General features: G+C 40.5%; 1 protein-coding gene across 4 annotated transcripts in view; it reads left to right on the forward strand.

Moving 5' to 3' along the window:
* Nucleotides 1-17,747, forward strand: part of STK4 (serine/threonine kinase 4) — a 128,668-nt gene that overhangs the window by 41,857 nt on the left and 69,064 nt on the right. For all 4 annotated transcript variants that reach the window (XM_042230174.2, XM_060397050.1, XM_060397051.1 and 1 more), the window contains one exon: nt 8,813-8,970. In XM_042230174.2, the coding sequence (XP_042086108.1) occupies nt 8,813-8,970 (158 nt within the window). The remainder of the gene's footprint in view (nt 1-8,812; nt 8,971-17,747) is intronic.

A 17,747-nucleotide genomic window follows, 5' to 3' on the forward strand; every position in this document is an offset into this window, starting at 1 on the left:
TTCCCCATCTATTTGCCATGAAGTGACAGGACCGGATGCCATGATCTTAGTTTTTTGAATGTTGAGTTTTAAGCCAGATTTTTCACTCTCCTCTTTCACCCTTATTAAGAGGCTCTTTAATCTCTTTGAAATAGAATTTTATTTTTTAAAGATATTTTTGCTATGGGTCATTTTTAAAGTTTTTATTGAATTTGTTACACTATTGCTTCTGTTCTACATTATGGCTTTTTGTTTGTGAGGCATGTGGGACCTTACTGAGCTCCCTGACCAGGAACTGAACCCATAGGCCCTGCATTGGAAGGCGAAATCTTAACCATTGGACCACCAGGAAGACCCAAAATGGAATTCTAAAGCATCATGGCATTATTAACTTAGAGCAGCTCAGAACTATGTTTTGCGTAAACTGCTGTGATAGTATTATGTGATAAAAACTTTATATATTCATAGTTTCCCAGAAAGTCCTAGGTCTCATGAAGGCATCTATTGTTGAGTTTCCTCATGTTAAAACCAAAAATTTTCAGGATCTTGTTGAAATGATTTTATTTCAACACCATCCGTCAGATGCTAATTTCAGAGCTACATAAGATGGAATTCTTGACTCACAGCCTATTTTCTTTCCACCTGCAGTTTTTTTAAAAGAGGACTGTTATAACATTGCCTCCCTTGTGTGTTCTCTATCTCATTTTCTCTGACTCAGATTTTAATATTTGCAAGGATGGTAAATAGGACATAAAGTACTGCAGAATTTCTTTTAAAGCTTCTTTACTACAGTGACCTTACTGTCTGATTTCAGATCCCTTCAGATTGTTTAAAACTATCATCAGAGAGTATTTGTATTCTTAAAAATACAGTCCATAAATCTTTGTCATGCACAGCATCATATGAGAGTTTCAGATAGCATTAGTGTGCTTGTATGTACCAAAGCTAAAAGCCAAAACATGTAGTTTGGTTAGAAATGTATCTCTCAGTAAGGGTAGGAGAAAGAAAAAGGAGTAGCAGAGGGAACATTAATTTTTGTAATCAGAGTCTTTGGTTTGAAACTTTTCTCAGAATCTTACAAACTTTGTCAAGCTTTGGCAAGTTACTTCCTTTTTGGAGCCTCAGTTTCTTAGTCTGAAAAAGTGGAGCATGAAAGTTCCTATTTTGTCAGATTAAGATGGTAAGAAATATATATTTAAAATGCTTAGCCTAGAAAAGCTTAAAAAGAGTAAGTAGTATGGTATTTGATAGTATATGACAGTGGGTTTTTGGGTTTTTTTTTAGTATATGATGGTGTGGTTTTTTTGGTTAGACCTTCAAAAATTCCTTCAACCAGAGCTACATTTCTGCATTGTAATTCCTTTTTTCTTGCTAGTCGTGGTTTTTTGTTTGTTTGTTTTTACTCTTGGTATTAATGGTATTTTATAAGTGCCACTTCTGTGGCACTGGCTTGAAGCTGACTGATCTAAAGGAAGGTCACCTGTCAGTTTCAGTAATGTTTTTAAAATGTGGAGCGGGGAGAGAAAGAGAGATTAATTCTAATTCCTTGGCAACAAGGTAACAGATGTTTTGAGAATCTGTTAAGTAGTACCTCAAAATATAAGACCGTAGATTTTAGAGGCTAGATTTTGGAGGCTAGGTTTTGGATCCTTGTGAACCTTCCTTTTTGAAGTTTCAAAAGGTTATCTTAATATTGTGGGATTTATTACCCACTTGATTTTTTTTCCATCCCTGAAAGATAATCTCTGGCATTCACTGAGCATTTATCAGAAGCTCCCTCTAGGGTGGGATTCACAACAGAAGAGGAGAAATCTTGGTCTTTAGACTATTCTCACAAATAATTTTTGCACAAGTAATTCAAGGTCATCCTGCCAAAGCGGAGACTAAATCCTAATTGTTTGTGCAGTTTTTCTAATTATGTCCAGATGTCGGGCTCACTTTTATCTTTGGAAACCTTCTTGATTCTTGTGGGATGAGCCAAAAAGCACAGACACGTGGTGCCTGAAAATTCGTTCAAACCCCTCATGCCAGACCACATATTAGGATATGAAAGTACTGGATCTCAGTGTGACGTGGCTGAAGGGCTCAAGGCCTATATTTTGGGGAAGATAAGGTGCTGCTCCACTGGAGTTAAGTTGGTAAAGGAGAGCCAAGAATAGCCATTGGGGGAAAAATCTATTTTCCAAAAGAGGGTAGTTGTAATGAAGATCAAAGGGAAAAGTCCAAAAAAAATACTTTGGCTCTTATGTCTAAGAGGCCGATAAATCAGTTTTGATCAGTTAGGGGAATATATTTTCCTGGTGCTCAAAGCTTTCCGACCTGCTTACCCTTGTTCCGTAAGAAGACGGAGATGCATTATGATCAAATTAAATGGTCCCAAAGTAAAAGTAGATGATTCCCTTACAAGTTTATGCTCTAAAAAAGATCAACTTGGAACCAGTATTTGTTAAAAAGGAATATTTAATCTCGACCAAAAAATATTTTTTAGGTCTTCACTATGTGCCCATACTGTGTGTAGTATATGAAAAACCGAATGAGACGTTTGCTGCCAACCAGGAATTTGTAGGTTGAAAGGGGATGATGACATTTGTCATTATTGTTATCTAACATGTATAGAGTGCCTACTATATTCTTACCGTTCTTTCTAATTCCTTATATATCTGGAGCTTTATCCTAGGTGCTTCTCATAGTGGTATTTATGGTGACGTCACTTTGTTAAGGAGGACCTTTGCAGAGGCAAGTAGTAATGTTAAGCCAAATACTGGATAAGTGATTCAGAAAAGTGTTAAAGGATTTGTGAGAACTTAGATATACAAAGAGATGGGAGGATGATATTCCATGCAGGTGCAGACTCAGAAAAGATGGGGTGTGTTACATATTAAACATTCAGTTTGGCTGAAGTGGGTGGGTGTTGCCTAGATACTGGAGGACCTTGAATGCCAGAGTAAGAAGTTTGAACTTAATCTTGTTGGTAATAGGGTAGTACAAAGACATTTTGATCAGAAAAGTGACATAGCAAATGTTTTTTTTTTGAAAAGAAATTCAGTTGGATGATATGGAGTTTGAAAAAACTAGGAACAATGAGACCAATTAGGAAATTGTTGCAATAACCACAGTATGGATCATTCTCATCTGTGAACCTTTTGTATCTTTTTGGGTATGCCGCCTCTATTGCTTTAGTCAGTAACACCTTGAAATCTGGGTTTAGATCTCTTTGAATAGATATATGGTAGCATACTAGACTTAAAGAACCAGAGCATCATTGCCCAGAAGTCAGTTTACATAGAGGCAATTACCAAAACTGGTTCCTAGAAGAGTTATTTGGGTTGGACTCCAGGGAACCTTGTAACTTATCATTCTGGCAATTCTTAGTGGTTTCAAAGAACGTTCAAAGGAATATGGCCACATACAGAAACTTGGATAATAACTTGTGCCATTAGATGGGTTAATACCTGTAAAGCACTTAGGTGCCCCAGTCTTGAAACCAAAAACCACACACATAATGGAAGTTAGATTAAAAAACAAAACAATAACCCTATGATAAGGTATATTATTCCATGCTAGAAGAAAACGTTTGAGAGATTACTTGAGTTGTTTTCATGTGAATATTTGTGCATGAAACAGAGAAGAAAATGTAGAGTTTTTCCAGTTCTGTAGTTTAGACCAGGTAGAAAAGAGTGACTATAGAAATTAAGGAAAAAGTAGATTAACCATCATGGTTTACTTAATGACAGTCTTAAACATGAACATTTCAAACGGAAGGGCATGAAGTTTAATGTCTAATAGATGGCCATTCCAAAGGAAAAGAAGGGCCTCAGTCTTTGTTCAAGCTTCTTCCCAGCTATGACTGCCTTGGCATTGTGTTATAGTTCATATAAATCCAGAAATATAAGTAAATAGAGAAAAGGGGTCCTTCTGTTCTTTTAATTGAGTTATTGATATAGAATCCACTCATTTAAAGTGTACAGTTCACTGAACTGTACACTTTGAGTCTATAATTTTTATGGACTCACCATGGTCTAATTTTTTTAATTTATTATTTTCTAATTGAGATATAATTCACATATAAAATTCACCATTTTAAGGTTACAGTTCTGTGGTTTTAAGAAAGTTTTAGCAGGGTTGTGCAGTCATAACCACTGTTGAATTCCATACATTTTTGTTATCCCCCAAACCAATATCCTGTTAGCAGTCACTTCTTGTTACCCTTTTCCCCCATCCCAAGGCAACCATTGATATGCTTTCTGTCTCTTAAGGATTTGCCTATTCTGAAAATGGAGAAGGCAATGGCACCCCACTCCAGTACTCTTGCCTGGAAAATCCCATGGACAGAGGAGCCTGGTGGGCTGCAGTCCGTGGGGTCGCTAAGAGTCGGACAGGACTGAGTGATGTCACTTTCACTTTTCACTTTCATGCGTTGGAGAAGGAAATGGCAACCCACTCCAGTGTTCTTGCCTGGAGAATCTCAGGGACGGGAGAGCCAGGTGGGCTGCCGTCTTCGGGGTCACACAGAGTCAGACACGACTGAAGTGACTTAGCAGCAGCAGCAGCATTCTGAAAATGTTATATAAATGGAATCATGCAAAATGCAGCCTTTGTGTCTGGCTTCTTTCACTTAGTTTATGTGTTCAGGGTTCGTCAGTGTTGTAGCATATATCAGTAGTTCGTTCCTTTTCATAGCTGAATAATATTCCATTTGTATGGACATACCTGATTTTGTTCAAAATCTAATTTTTGAACATTTTGATCACCCTCTAAAGAAACTCTGTATCCATCAATACTCACTGCCCCTAATCTACTTTTTGTCTCTACACATTTGCTTATTCTGAACATTTCATTTGAATAGAATCATAGACTGTGATTTTTGTGACTGGCTCCTTTTATTCAGCATCCTGTTTTCAGGGTTCCTCTATGTTGTACCATGTGTCTATTTCTTTTTTACTCCAAATAATACTGTGTATCTGTATATAGATGTCACATTTTATTATTTCCTTCATCAGCTGATGATTTTTGGATTGTTGTGTCCTTCTGCTTTTACACAGCATTTTTCAAAGAAAACTAAATATAAGATACAGTTGCTTATGAATTTACCCTTTTGTGAACTTTGACAGATTATCCATTTAGCTTACCAGGTGCTGCTTACAAAGAGAAACGGGCCAGTCATAATGTAGGAATTCAGGCTTTCTTCGCATCAGATGAAAGAATCAGAGCAAGACATGGCTATTTTCCAAGTTTGACTTTTCTATTGAGTCCATTCTCCCAGTGGCTTCAGGTTTCTGGTATTATCATTCAGTGGAACGTCTTCATTTCCTGGGATACACCTGAGAAAAATACCACAGCTCACACTGAAACACAAAGCCCACCAGCTGGCAGAAGCCCTGGGGACAGCGTTGTCTTGATTCAGCTGGGAGCAGTTCTCTGACACCGTTCAATGTCGTCAGGCTGTTGTCCAGCATGCCTGATGGTCTCACTCAGGAGTGCTGAAAGAAGAGTCCAGAGATAAGGTTACTGGGAAAATTCCATTCCCCTAGTCTTTCTACACTCAGCCTAATGGCAGTTTGGACATGTCAAGAATTTTCATTTTGATTTTAGAGCATTTTGCAATATGAGAGGCAGCCTTGAAGCCTGATGATCAGGGTTCAGATCTATCCTTGTATAACCTTAGGCAGATTTCTCATCTAGAAATTGGAAATGATAGTGGTGGTAGTGGTGGTTTAGTTCCTAAGTTGTGTCCGACTCTTCTGACCCCCTGGTCTAGCCCGCTAGGCTCTTCTGTCCATGGGATTTCCCAAGCACAAATACTGGAGTGGGTTGCCAGTTCCTTCTCCAGGGGATCTTTCCGACCTGGGTTCTCAAAACATGGAAGACAAAGGGAAACGATACATCCTGTCGCACTTGGTAGGTGCCGACAAGGGCATCTTCCCTCCCACTTTATTTACATGGTGTTCCTGAAGCTTGGATGGCAACATCCTGTGGAAGCATCCAGCCAAGGGCCTGAAACTTAGAAAGCATTCAGTCAATGTTAGTTGCATTTGAACCTCAGTTCCTGAAGTCTGTAATTCCTCTTGTAGGTATAGTTCGATGTATGGGGGGTATGATGGAAAGAGTTGGAGACAGATCTCAGATACTGAATCAGTCAGTTTTTGCTGTGTAACAAACCACCTCAAAACCTTGGTGATCAGCTGGGGCTGACTTCTGAAGGTTTCATCTAAGACCATGTTGTAGAGGCTTCTCTCTGCTTCCAAGTTTTAAATACATCGCATTTATACATGTTTTCTTCTAGTATTTATGGTTTCCATTTTTATAATTAGAGCTCTTTTTCATTTGGAGTTTTCCTGGTTGAAGATAGGAGATGTGGTTAAAATATAGTCTTTCCCTAAACAGCTGTCCGGTTGTTTGATACACATTGAGGCTTTCTGCCTTGTTCTGGTTATTCTATTCTCTTCAGCTGGTCCGAACCAGTGTGTGTGTGTGTGTTTTTTTTTTCTGGTTGGTTGTTTTTTGCTGCACTGTGTGGCCTACGGAATCTTAGTTCCCCTGACCAGAGAAGAAATCCATCCCCCCTGCATTAGAAGCACTGAGTCTTAACCACTGGACCACCAAGGCAGTTCCAAGATATTTTGTATAAAAGTACACTGCGCACTGCCTGTGTCAACCGCCTGTAGCACTGTCACAGCTGCTTGGTTCAAAGGGACCCTCAGAACACCCATTTTTATTTGTAGGATCATGGGTAGACTTGCTACAGAGTCGTCTCTGAACCAAACTTCTCCTCTGGTGATCTCCATAGGAAAGGACTGATCAAAAGGACTTCATGTCCTAACTTGTTGGAAAATCCAAAACACCCCCATTTTCACAAGTTTTGTTTTGTTGCAGTTCCTTCAGAACTATATTAAATTTAACTTTAAAAGTGTGTAAAAAATTAACTTAAAATTAAGTGTAAAAACCACTTAACATCATGCCTAGAACAGACAAAACAGATATTGAACACAACTATTGACTGGTCCCAGCAAATATCGTGTTTAATCCCTAGTAAATGAAGGGACAACAATGAAGTAAGCTACTGGCAGCATCTAGAAGTGGGCAAATCTGGGATTGACTGCTGTTGAACTTGGCAATGGTGATGGTAAGTAAGACAAACATCTGAGAGGCAGTCAGGATGCTGGCTTGAAACTGGGACTGACCAGATGTCAGGAAATAAGACTACAGGGAACGAGGGTGCTTGGAGAGAAACATGTGCTGTTCTTTATGTTCTGGGCCCCTACCTGTTCACTTCTTATAGCTCTGAACCTTCTAGTCGCTTTTCCTGGTTACTGGGGGAAAAGGCAGTATAAATCCACATGCAAAGTACTGGAGAAAAAAATACAAGCTTCTGTACTTCCCAGTATTAGATTGCTGTGAAATAAGTACACCTTCAGCTAAGTAGGCTTTTAAGTCATTCCGGGTAAAGTTGCTCTTTCTGCAGTTGTTACTAGTTCAGTGAGTAACTGCTGTATTCTGCTCTCATATGGCAACTGCTGTTGCATAACCACTGGTTCTACTCTGTAGCCGCCCTGCTGTGGGACTTCTCACCTAAGTCCTTCGACCAGTCTTCCCCAACCACCTGTCTTACAAGATCTTGCCATCTCCTGGGCATGTAACTCTTCCAGTCAACTTTACCTATTTAATATCCTATACGATCTTCTTCACAGAGTGAAGTGAGTCAGAAGGAGAAAAACAAATATCATATATTAACACATGTGTATGGAATCTAGAAAAACGGTACTGAGGAACCTGTTTGCAGCACAGGGATAGAGATGCAGATGTAGATAACGGGTTTGTGGACACAGCCGGGGGAGGAGAAGGTGGGGCCGATTGCGAGAGTAGCAGCGAAACGTCTGCATCCCCCTGTGTAAAGCAGAGAGCTTCGGGAGCCGCTGCATAGCACGGGGGGCTCGACCCAGCGCCCTGTGACAACCTCGAGGAGGGATGGGGTTCAAGAGGGCGGGGTATATGTACACTTAGGTCTGAGTCACTGTTACGTGGCAGAAACCAACACAGCACTGTAAAGCAATTATCCTCCAATTAAAAATAAATTTAAAAAAACTTTGGATCAAGGAAAAAATATTTTAAAGAATTCAGTAAAATCACCTATAATCCTGCTATCAGAGATAAATCCTATTAACATTTTAGTCATATTTTTTCTAGTCATGTTTTTTCCCCATGTATATAATTTTACCGAGTTGAGATTGTACTATATATATAATATTGTATCTTTATTTTTCCTCCTTAACTTTATCATAAGCCATTTGTAAACAGTGTTTTAAAAGTTACATAATATTTTGTGAAGCGGATTGTGACATACTTGGACTTTCTTTTTCAGACCTGTTTTTCTCATTTGTCAAATTAGATCATGAGATTGCCAAGGGAAGTCAATCAGTCTGTGGTGTCATCCCCTGTCCTGACTCTAATGCCTATGGTGCATATTATATATGTAGATGATTAATAAATATTTTGGCTTGTGCTCCTCTTTTCAGTCTAAATGTTATAGAAACTCTTCGTTATCAGGGATCTGAAAACTATGACTTGCAGCTGACTCAGATTCATTCCATCACCAAGTCTTTCCATTTAGAAAAAGGGACCCAGAGGGGGCCATGAATCCTCTGAAATCCTATGGAACATATTATGAATGAGAATTTTTTGGGTGTATTTTCCTATACTTTTCACTAGAACATTCAAGATTTAACAAAAAGCCACTGATTGCATAACAGTAGCCCACCTGGAGACAGATCCATTTACTAAACTTGCCTGAAATCTGAGATAGTATATTTCACCTTGTATTTGTCTTGGTTTTCAGGAAGGGACGAGACCATGCAGCCTGCCAGACCGTCGTTCCTTGAATACTTTGAACAAAAAGAAAAGGAAAATCAGATCAACAGCTTCGGCAAGAGTGTCCCTGGCCCATTGCAGAACTCTTCAGATTGGAAAGTTCCCCAGGATGGAGACTATGAGTTCGTAAGTAGAGTTGGAAGCAGATGGTCATGTCTGCTGGGGAAAGCTGTTTGAAAGATCACACATCCAATTCTGTTGTTTCTCTCAAAGTGCAAAGTGCTTGAGCATTTTCTTGTGCAGCTCACACCTCCTCTGAATGCCCCTGGCAGCAGCTCCTGTCCCGAGGGCCTCCAGGGTCTCGAGACAACATTTTGACTGACATTTGAGCTGTTCCAAGGACCCCCAATTAGTGGCACCGTTTTTTGTGACCATCCAAAGCAGCTTTAATAATTATTTCCTCACTTGCCATTTTTCCTTTAGTTGAGTTTGAAATTGTTAACAGTAAAAGAAATACTCAGTCATCCGATGAAGATGCACTGTCTTTCATAGTCTATCTGGGCTTGTGATTTTATATTTAAGAATTAGACCAGAGGGAAATTAGTGCTGCTTTATTGTGTCTTTGTTGTTTGGTTAACCACTATCTTAATATTAGGCTCTCTGAGAGGATTATTCTGAATTTTGTCTGAGGATGAATATTAAATCATTCCAAAGTTTCCTATGAAAAACTGGGTGTGTTTTTCCTTTTTGTGCTGTGGAACATTCTCCTTTAACCACAGACACTTGTTAATGTTTGCAGAGATTTAGTGAGTAGAGTCAGTAAAAAAAAAAAAAAAAGTGGAAAAAAATAAGCTAACGGGTCTGCATTCCTTTTCTAGAATTTTCTCTTTAGGATTACTTTTTATATTTGTCAATTCTATCATAATTTTGTTGTTGTTTATAAGAGCTTAGTTTGGGCATTCTGTTTGGACTTGGGGAGACTTTCCAGTCCTGACTTTCTCCTGCCTTCCTAATTGGCTCACAGGAAATGGTGTCATTCTTCTATAACATAGTTTCTGCTTTTGTAGAGTAGCAGGAATGTCAACGTTTATACAGCTAAGGATAACAAGCTTCTGAGGTCCAGAATAACTCACCTGAAGTTACTTAACCTATTAGTCCCTGAACCCATGTTAGGACCCAGGTTCCTTTGTTTTTATCATCTGTTTGTTTATTCACTGATTTACTCATCATCTGCTGTTATCATCTATTTTTTCATTCATTTATTTATTAGTTCTTCGGGTACCAGTATGTGCCTGACACTTTGCTAAGGGTGTAGGGGTGAACAGAACCATCAGAAACCCATTCCTCATGGAGGTTCATTTTAGAAGAAGAAAAACAAGAACGTAAAATAGTGTGTCTGATAATGATAAGTGTTGTAGAAGGTATGGAGCAGGAGAGAGATTGGTGGGGAAGGGAAGGGGAAAAGCAGGGGCAGGGGACTGTGTGTGAGTGTGAATATGTCGCAGTTTTAAATAAGGAGTTGAGGAAGGTCTCATTGGTAAGAAGATAAGAGACTGAACTTTGTGACCATCCAGAGTGGCTGGAATAGCAAGTGTAAAGTCCCGAGGCAGCGATTTGCTTAGTGTGTTGGCAGAATAGTGAAGTGAATGGTAATGTCTGGAGTGGCATCAAGGGGACATGCTGTAGCAGGAAATGAGATCAGGTATAACGAGGCAAATAACATAGGGCTTTTTGTGTAATAATAATAACTTCAGCTTTTACTCTGAGTAAAATGGAAAGCTACTGGCAAGATGTGACTTGATCCTACTTATGTTTTGAAAATATTATATTGGTTGCTATATTGATACACTATAGGAAAGCTAGATTTGGTGAACACAAGTGTACCTGTTAAACCAGAGGTCTGTCTGCTGCCACTTCTTTCTTCTAGGTCTTTGGCAGTCATGGTTTTCCACCGTGTCAGGATTCAGCTTCAGAATCCTTCTTAAGACAGTGTCCCAGGCTGCCATCATTAATTAGAGTAGACCCAGGAGTCGTGAATCCTCAGGTTTGCTATTCCACCTTGCCTCTGCAGTTGTCTTAGACATCTTTGAAAGGACTGATTATATATACCCCAAGTTGTACATAAAGAAATAATGGAATATGCAGAGTCCTGACCCTCATTGAGACAAACAAGGCTTTCTTTTTGCATACCCTCCCGTATACAAAAGGTCTCAGGTGGTTTACATTATCTTCTGGCCAAGAGGCCTGTTAACATTTTTATGGCTCTCTTCCTGGATAATTGTCTATCAACCAGAAAACTCCTTTTCCCTAGAAGTGTTTTTTCTTTACTCTGCATCACCCTCAAAGTACTAAATAAAGTTACATTCCTGTAGAACAAAGGTGCAGTGGGTTGTAACAAAGAAAGTACTTAACTCAAAGATCTAATGTTGCTAATACCAGGTCTACTACCTGTTTTTCTATATACCAACTATCTCTACAAATAAAAGATATGAAAATTTGGCAGCAAGTATTGGCTCAACAAATGAAACCTTTAATCAGTCCTATTCTAATGATTTTGACTCCTCGGAAGCCCCTACATTCCTAGGATATTCTAAGCTTCCTGTGCCTCCTGCAGTCAGGATGCCTCAAACAATTACATGCGCAGCTGTATGAGTCCTACAGGCAGGCTAGAAAGCCATCAGAGGGGTTTTTGGATTGAAACACTCGTATTATGCCCAGGAGATTTATTATCTAAAAGCTCTAATTTTTTCCAGAAAAAGGTGGTGGGGGGACAGCCCCCTGTTAATGACAGAAGAGTAGGTGGAAAGCATAACACAGTAAAGCAGGCAGACTCTGGTCTTGGGGGGTGGATGCTCAGGAAGTTCCGGGGGGAACCCTTGAAGCCTGATCACGTCCTTGCATTTTGTCAGGCTTCCTTCCGCATGACCTTGTCACGGGCGGGATTCCTCACGCTGGCCCCCGGCAGACCTACATTAAAAAAATTTTTTTTTTAATTAACTTTTTGGTTGTGCTGGGACTTCCTTGCTGTGCAGGCTTTTCTCTAGTTGTGGCAAGCAGGGGCTACTCTCTAGCTGCAGTGCGCAGGTGTTGCCGTGGCTTCTCTTGTTGCCAGGCACGGGCTCCAGGGCACCTGGACTTCAGTGGTTGTGGCTCCTGGGCTCTAGAGCACAGACTTAGTAGTTGTGATGCACGGGCTCATCTGCTTCGAGGCTTGTGGGATCTTCCCGGATCAGGGATAGGACCTATGTTTCCTAAACTTGCAGGGGGACTCTTTACCACTGAGCCACCAGGAAAACCCCCAGACCTACATTTTTTAAAAAATGTTTGTTTTTTTTTGCATTTTTGGCTGCACTGAGTCTTTGTGGCTGCATGCAGGCTTTCTCTAGTTGTGGCGAGTGGGCTTCTCGTTGTGGTGGCTTCTTTTGTTGTGGAGCACGGGCTTTGGTAGCTGTGGCTTTGGGCCCCTAGAGAGTGGACTCAGTAGTTGTGCTGCAGTGAAGAGTTTGCATGCTCCAAGACATGTGGGATCTTTCAGGACCAAGGATAGGACCATGTCCCCTGTGTTGGCAGGTGGGTTCTTAACCACTGGACCACCAAGGAAGTCCAAGAGACCCTTTCTAAAAATTAATTAATTTATTTTCATTGGAGGCTAATTACTTTACAGTATTGTGGTGGTTTTTGCCATACATTGACATGAATCAGCCACGGGTGCCCATGTGTTCCCCATTCTGAACCCCCCTCCCACCCCATCCCTCTGGGTTGTCCCAGAGCACCAGCTTTGAGTGCCCTGCTTCATGCATCAAACTTGCGCTGGTCATCTCTTTTACTTATGGTAATATACATGTCTCAGTGCTGTTCTGTCAAATCATCCCACCCTCACCTTCTCCCACATAGTGCAAAAGTTTGTTCTTTATATCTGTGTCTCTTTGCTGCCTTGCATATAGGGTTGTCATTACCGTCTTTTTAAATTCCATATATATGCGTTGGTGTGTTGGTGTTTGTATTGGTGAATTGGTTTTGATGTTGCTGTTTCTCTTTCTGACTCACTTCACTCTTAAGTAATAGGCTCCGGTTTCATCCACCTCATTAGAACTGACTCAGATGCATTCTTTTTTAGAGCCAAGATCCATTTTTGATTGATAGGTTGTCTGGAGCTGAGTAGAAGCTGGTCTCTTCAGATCTGACCACTCCAGAGTAGAAGCTGGTCTCTTCAGATCTGACCACCCCAGTCCTCCTCAAGATACTGTCGACTTCATTCACTTGTATTAAGTTTCTGACCTGTCTGACGTCTGAGCCATTTGATCTGGGGACTCCTGGTCTAAATCATTTGGATTTGTATGTGTCCACATTGTGTCTAAGTCACCCCATCCTGACATAAAAAATTTTATTCTAATGTTACCTTGAAAATTTCAAGAGAATTCTCTTCTAAGAGAATTTCAAACTAAGCAGGGAGAGAAAATTGAGGTAGGATGTACTTGAGCTGGGCTTCCCTGGTGGCCCAGATGGTAAAGACTCCACCTGCAGTGCAGGAGACTTGGGTTCAGTCCCTGGGTTGGGAAGATCCCCTGGAGAAGGGAATGGCTCCCCACTCCAGTATTCTTGCCTGAAGAATTCCATGGACAGAGGAGCCGGACGGGCTACAGTCCATGGGGTCACAGAGAGTCAGACACAACTGAGTGACTACCACTTCTTCTTCCATACATAAGCTACTACACCAAAACTTTCCAAAGATCAGATGAAAACTGTTCTTAATGCCTCAGTACTCTAGCTGTATGGCCTGAATCCCAACTCAAGTACTTAATAGTCTAAGTAATCAGGTACTTAGTCTAAGTAGTAATAGTCCTCTGTCCATGGAATTCTCCAGGCAAGAATACTGGCATGGGTTGCCATTCCCTTCTCCAGGGGGTCTTCCCAACCCAGAGATCAAACCCAGGTCTCCTGCATGAGGCAGATCCTTTACCATCGGAGCCACCAGGGAAGCCCAGTAGTCTAAAATAGTGTTTCTCAAAGTGCAATTCCCAGACAAGCAGTGTCAGCATCATCTGGAAACTTGCTGGAAATGCAGCTTCTCAGACCCCATCCCAGACACACTGAGAGGCTCTGGGGACAGCACCCGTTAATCTGTGTTTTAACCTACCTTATGCATGATCCTAACCTGCTAAGTTCATATAAATTTCTTCTTTCTTCCCTACCGAAAGTCACTCAGTCGTGTCCAACTCTTTGCGACCCCATGGACTGTACAGTCCGTGGAAATCTCCAGGCTAGAATACTGGAGTGGGTAGCCTTTCCCTTCTCCAGGGGATGTTTCGAACCCAGGTCTCCCTCATTGTAGGTGGATTCTTGACCAGCTGAGCCACCTTCTTTCCTACTAGGTGCTATAAAAATTCAGAAATCAGGATGAATCCATATTTTAACAATGTTGCATGATTTTTAAATTTCCTCTCTACTCCCCTTTTGAGTCTCCTGTACTCTTACTGGAGGAACCTAAAATCAGAAAAATGTATGTGTGAAAGTGACATCTGGCAGGAACTTCCCTAGTGGTCCACTGGCTGAGACTCTGTGCTTCCAGTACAGGAGTCTGTGTTCAATCCCTGGTCAGGGAACTAGATCCCCTGTGCTGCAGTTAAGAGTTCACATGTCGAAACTAAGACCCAGTGCAGCCAAATAAATAAATGGTTTAGAAAAGGAAATATTAAATGACATCTGGCGAAGAAAGAGGCAATCCATTGAGTGAAGAAAGCGTTCTGAGTAACCTCACTAAGCTTAGAGAGAGGGGTATGTGTCAGACAAGCTGCCATGTTCCCCTTAATGGTCTTTCAGAGATTTTCTGATTTCCCAGCAGGCAGTATTTAGTTATAAAGAAGATATTCTGTTTCTTCCTGTGAAGGCAATTGCTATTTTGAAATGAATTTTTTTGCCCAGACATGGCAAATGGGAAGTAATTTAATCAGTCAAAAGTGGCAGAATTTGATACTGACAAAAAAACTTATTTTCATCTGCAACTGAATTCTTGTTGCATTTTTTAAATTGAATTGCCTTGTTTGCTATGCTGAAAAAACAACAAAGATTTCCTTTAATTTTTGAGACATAATAGTGATTAAAGTATAAATAAAATGTACTTGTACATGCAGTATTCTCTAAAATTTGTATTTTATAGTCTATAAACACATGCATTTTTGGAAATGAATGTTGCTTTTATGAGAATTCAAACCCTTCCATTTGCCATCGTAAAAGCCACAAAAAGCTGTCGACTTAAACCCGGTTTGGCTCATGGACCTTCCAAAAACACACTGTAATATTTTCGTCTAAGGAGGCTCAATACTAAGGGGGGTGAACAAGACAGAGCAGCCCTAGGCTCTCCTGGACTTGACTGTGGTGAGGGGAACAGACATGAAGTCAGATAATCTACCAGTTCAGATAACAGTGGCTATTACTGTTTTAAAGGAGCACAGTAAGAGAGAGTGTAAGAGAAGGCCTCGCAGAGGACAGAGCTGAGAAAGACACCTGTGTCTATATAGGAATTTTTGTGTGTAATAATAAAATGCAGAATAATGCAAACAGTGTGATATTTTTTGTATACATTTTTTGAAAACCACAAACCGTGCTACATATTTCTGTTATGCACACATGCAACTGTATAGGTAGAAAAGGATATGAAACTACTTGGTAAGAGTCACTACATTTGAGGAGAAGAACTTCAGTTTTAACTGTTTCTACAGTGAGAATGTATTGCCATATTAACATATTGCTTGCTTAAATTTAAAAAATAGAGTGAGATATGTCTTTTAAAAATTCTTCCTGGTTTTAGTCTAAATAGAGTTAGCCAGAGCTTCCACAGACCTAGATGAACCACGGTACTTTTCAATCTTAGTAACTTTGCAAAGATTGCTGATTATCAGCTCTTAGTATATAAGGTCTAAGGGTAAGTTTCCTGTTTATTCAAATAGTGTTTCCAGATTTCTTACGGCTTATTCTTTTAAAAAAGACTTGATAGTAACTGGACCCCACATACTCATTCAGTCTGTGTACACTGAGTCCTCTATGTGTGAGTAGCCAAGACTGTAAGATCCTTGATGGCCGGGAATTTTATTTATCTTCATATTCCTAACACCTAGCAATCGCCTAGCTTATAGTTAGTACGGACTTTTCAGTTAACCTCAGAGAGAGTCTTTGAATTAATTGATTCTCTTAACTCTTAAAAATTAATAACAGTAATAATTCTTTAATGCCATTAGTTAATTGAATTAATTCAACAAATATAGCCATTACCCTGAGAAAGCACATAGTGTAGCTTAAAAAGGTGATCAAATAATTTCAATACCTTGTGCTAATAATAGCTTACATTCCTTGAGAACTTACTGTGTGCCAGGCATAGGTCTAAGGTCCTTTATAAACATTAGCTCAGTTCTCCTAACCATTCCAGGTGGTAGGCAATATTATTGCCGTTTTATGGATGAGAACACTGAGGCTTAAAGGGAATAAGTCATTGATGAAAGTTGTACAGATCGTAAGTGGCCGAGCAAGGATTCAGCTCCAGAGCCTGTCCCCTTAACCTTCTTTTGGCCTCTCTCTAGGCTCTTCTGGTAAATTCTGTTCATAGTTCAGTTCAGTCCAGTTGCTCAGTCGTGTCCGACTTTGTGACCCCATGAACCGCAGCACGCCAGGCCTCCCTGTCCATCACCAACTGCCGGAGTTTACCCAAACTCATGTCCATTGAGTCGGTGATGCCATCCAACCTCTCATCGTCTGTCATCCCATTCTCCTCCTGCCTTCAATCTTTCCCAACATCAGGCAGGGTCTTTTCAAATGAGTCAGCTCTTTGCATTAGGCGGCCAAAGTATTGGAGTTTCAGCTTCAACATCAGTCCTTCCAGTGAGCACCCAGGACTGATTTCCTTTAGGATGGACTAGTTGGATCTCCTTGCAGTTCAAGGGACTCTGTTCATAAAGTATTTATAAAAAAATGCTGTAGGAGCCCAGAAGAGGGAGCAAGAACCTCAGGAAAAAGAACCCCAAGGACAGCATCAAGAAATCTCATCTGAAGTGTTTTGAAAGATGAATAGAAATTCTGCAGCTGGAGGAGGGAGAGGGCCCTGCAGGCTGAGACACACGGAGAGGGTGGGAAGTGTGTGTGTGTGGAGGCAGAAGGGGTGTGGAATGGACAGAAGTCATAAGTCGTGGTGTTCGGAACGTGGGTGTGGGTGTGTGAGGAAGGGGGCACGAGGCAATGGTGTGCCCTTCAGGTGAAGTAAATTAGTTCCCAGTGTGCCCCCTTTTTGTTTTTCTGGAAATAGTTAGCACCTTCTTAGATTTTTTTCCTTGATGTATCAGAGAAAATTAAAAATAGAATCCAGTGCAACACAAAGAGCTAACAGCCCTCTGATGTTGTCTGATAATGGGTCCAGCAGGATACAAAACCACCAGACTGTTAATTCAAAATTAATTTGATCAGCAGAACCTGAACAAGATCGACTGTTTGGATTCTGTGCATAGTTATAAACCATTTGGATGGCTTTCTGTGGTAGTGAAGGATACATTTTAGCCCTGACTTTTTCCCTGGAGGGTGACACAAACCTCTGATTTTATGAGACTATCTTAAGCATTCTTTCCTGGATTAGGCCTTCAAATCAGATTGTTAAGTAGAGATTTCTTTGGGCTTTTATTAAGCTTTCCTGAACTGTCAGGACGTAGTCAGCTACTCATTTATTATTGGATGGCACTTTTTGCTTTTGGCTGTACTCTTTAGAAATTAGACATTTGGTGAGTGATGAGAATTATTGCTGTCTTATTTATACTTTAAATTCATGATTGATATGGTGGTAGAAATGTTTGCTTTGCTCATGTTTAAATTAATACTCCTAAGGATGCTTCTTCGGAGAAGGCAATGGCAACCAACTCCAGTACTCTTGCCTGGAAAATCCCATGGACGGAGGAGCCTGGTAGGCTGCAGTTCATGGGGTCGCA

This window comes from Ovis aries, chromosome 13 (genome assembly GCF_016772045.2).
Source record: "Ovis aries strain OAR_USU_Benz2616 breed Rambouillet chromosome 13, ARS-UI_Ramb_v3.0, whole genome shotgun sequence".
Classification (NCBI taxonomy): domain Eukaryota; kingdom Metazoa; phylum Chordata; class Mammalia; order Artiodactyla; family Bovidae; genus Ovis; species Ovis aries.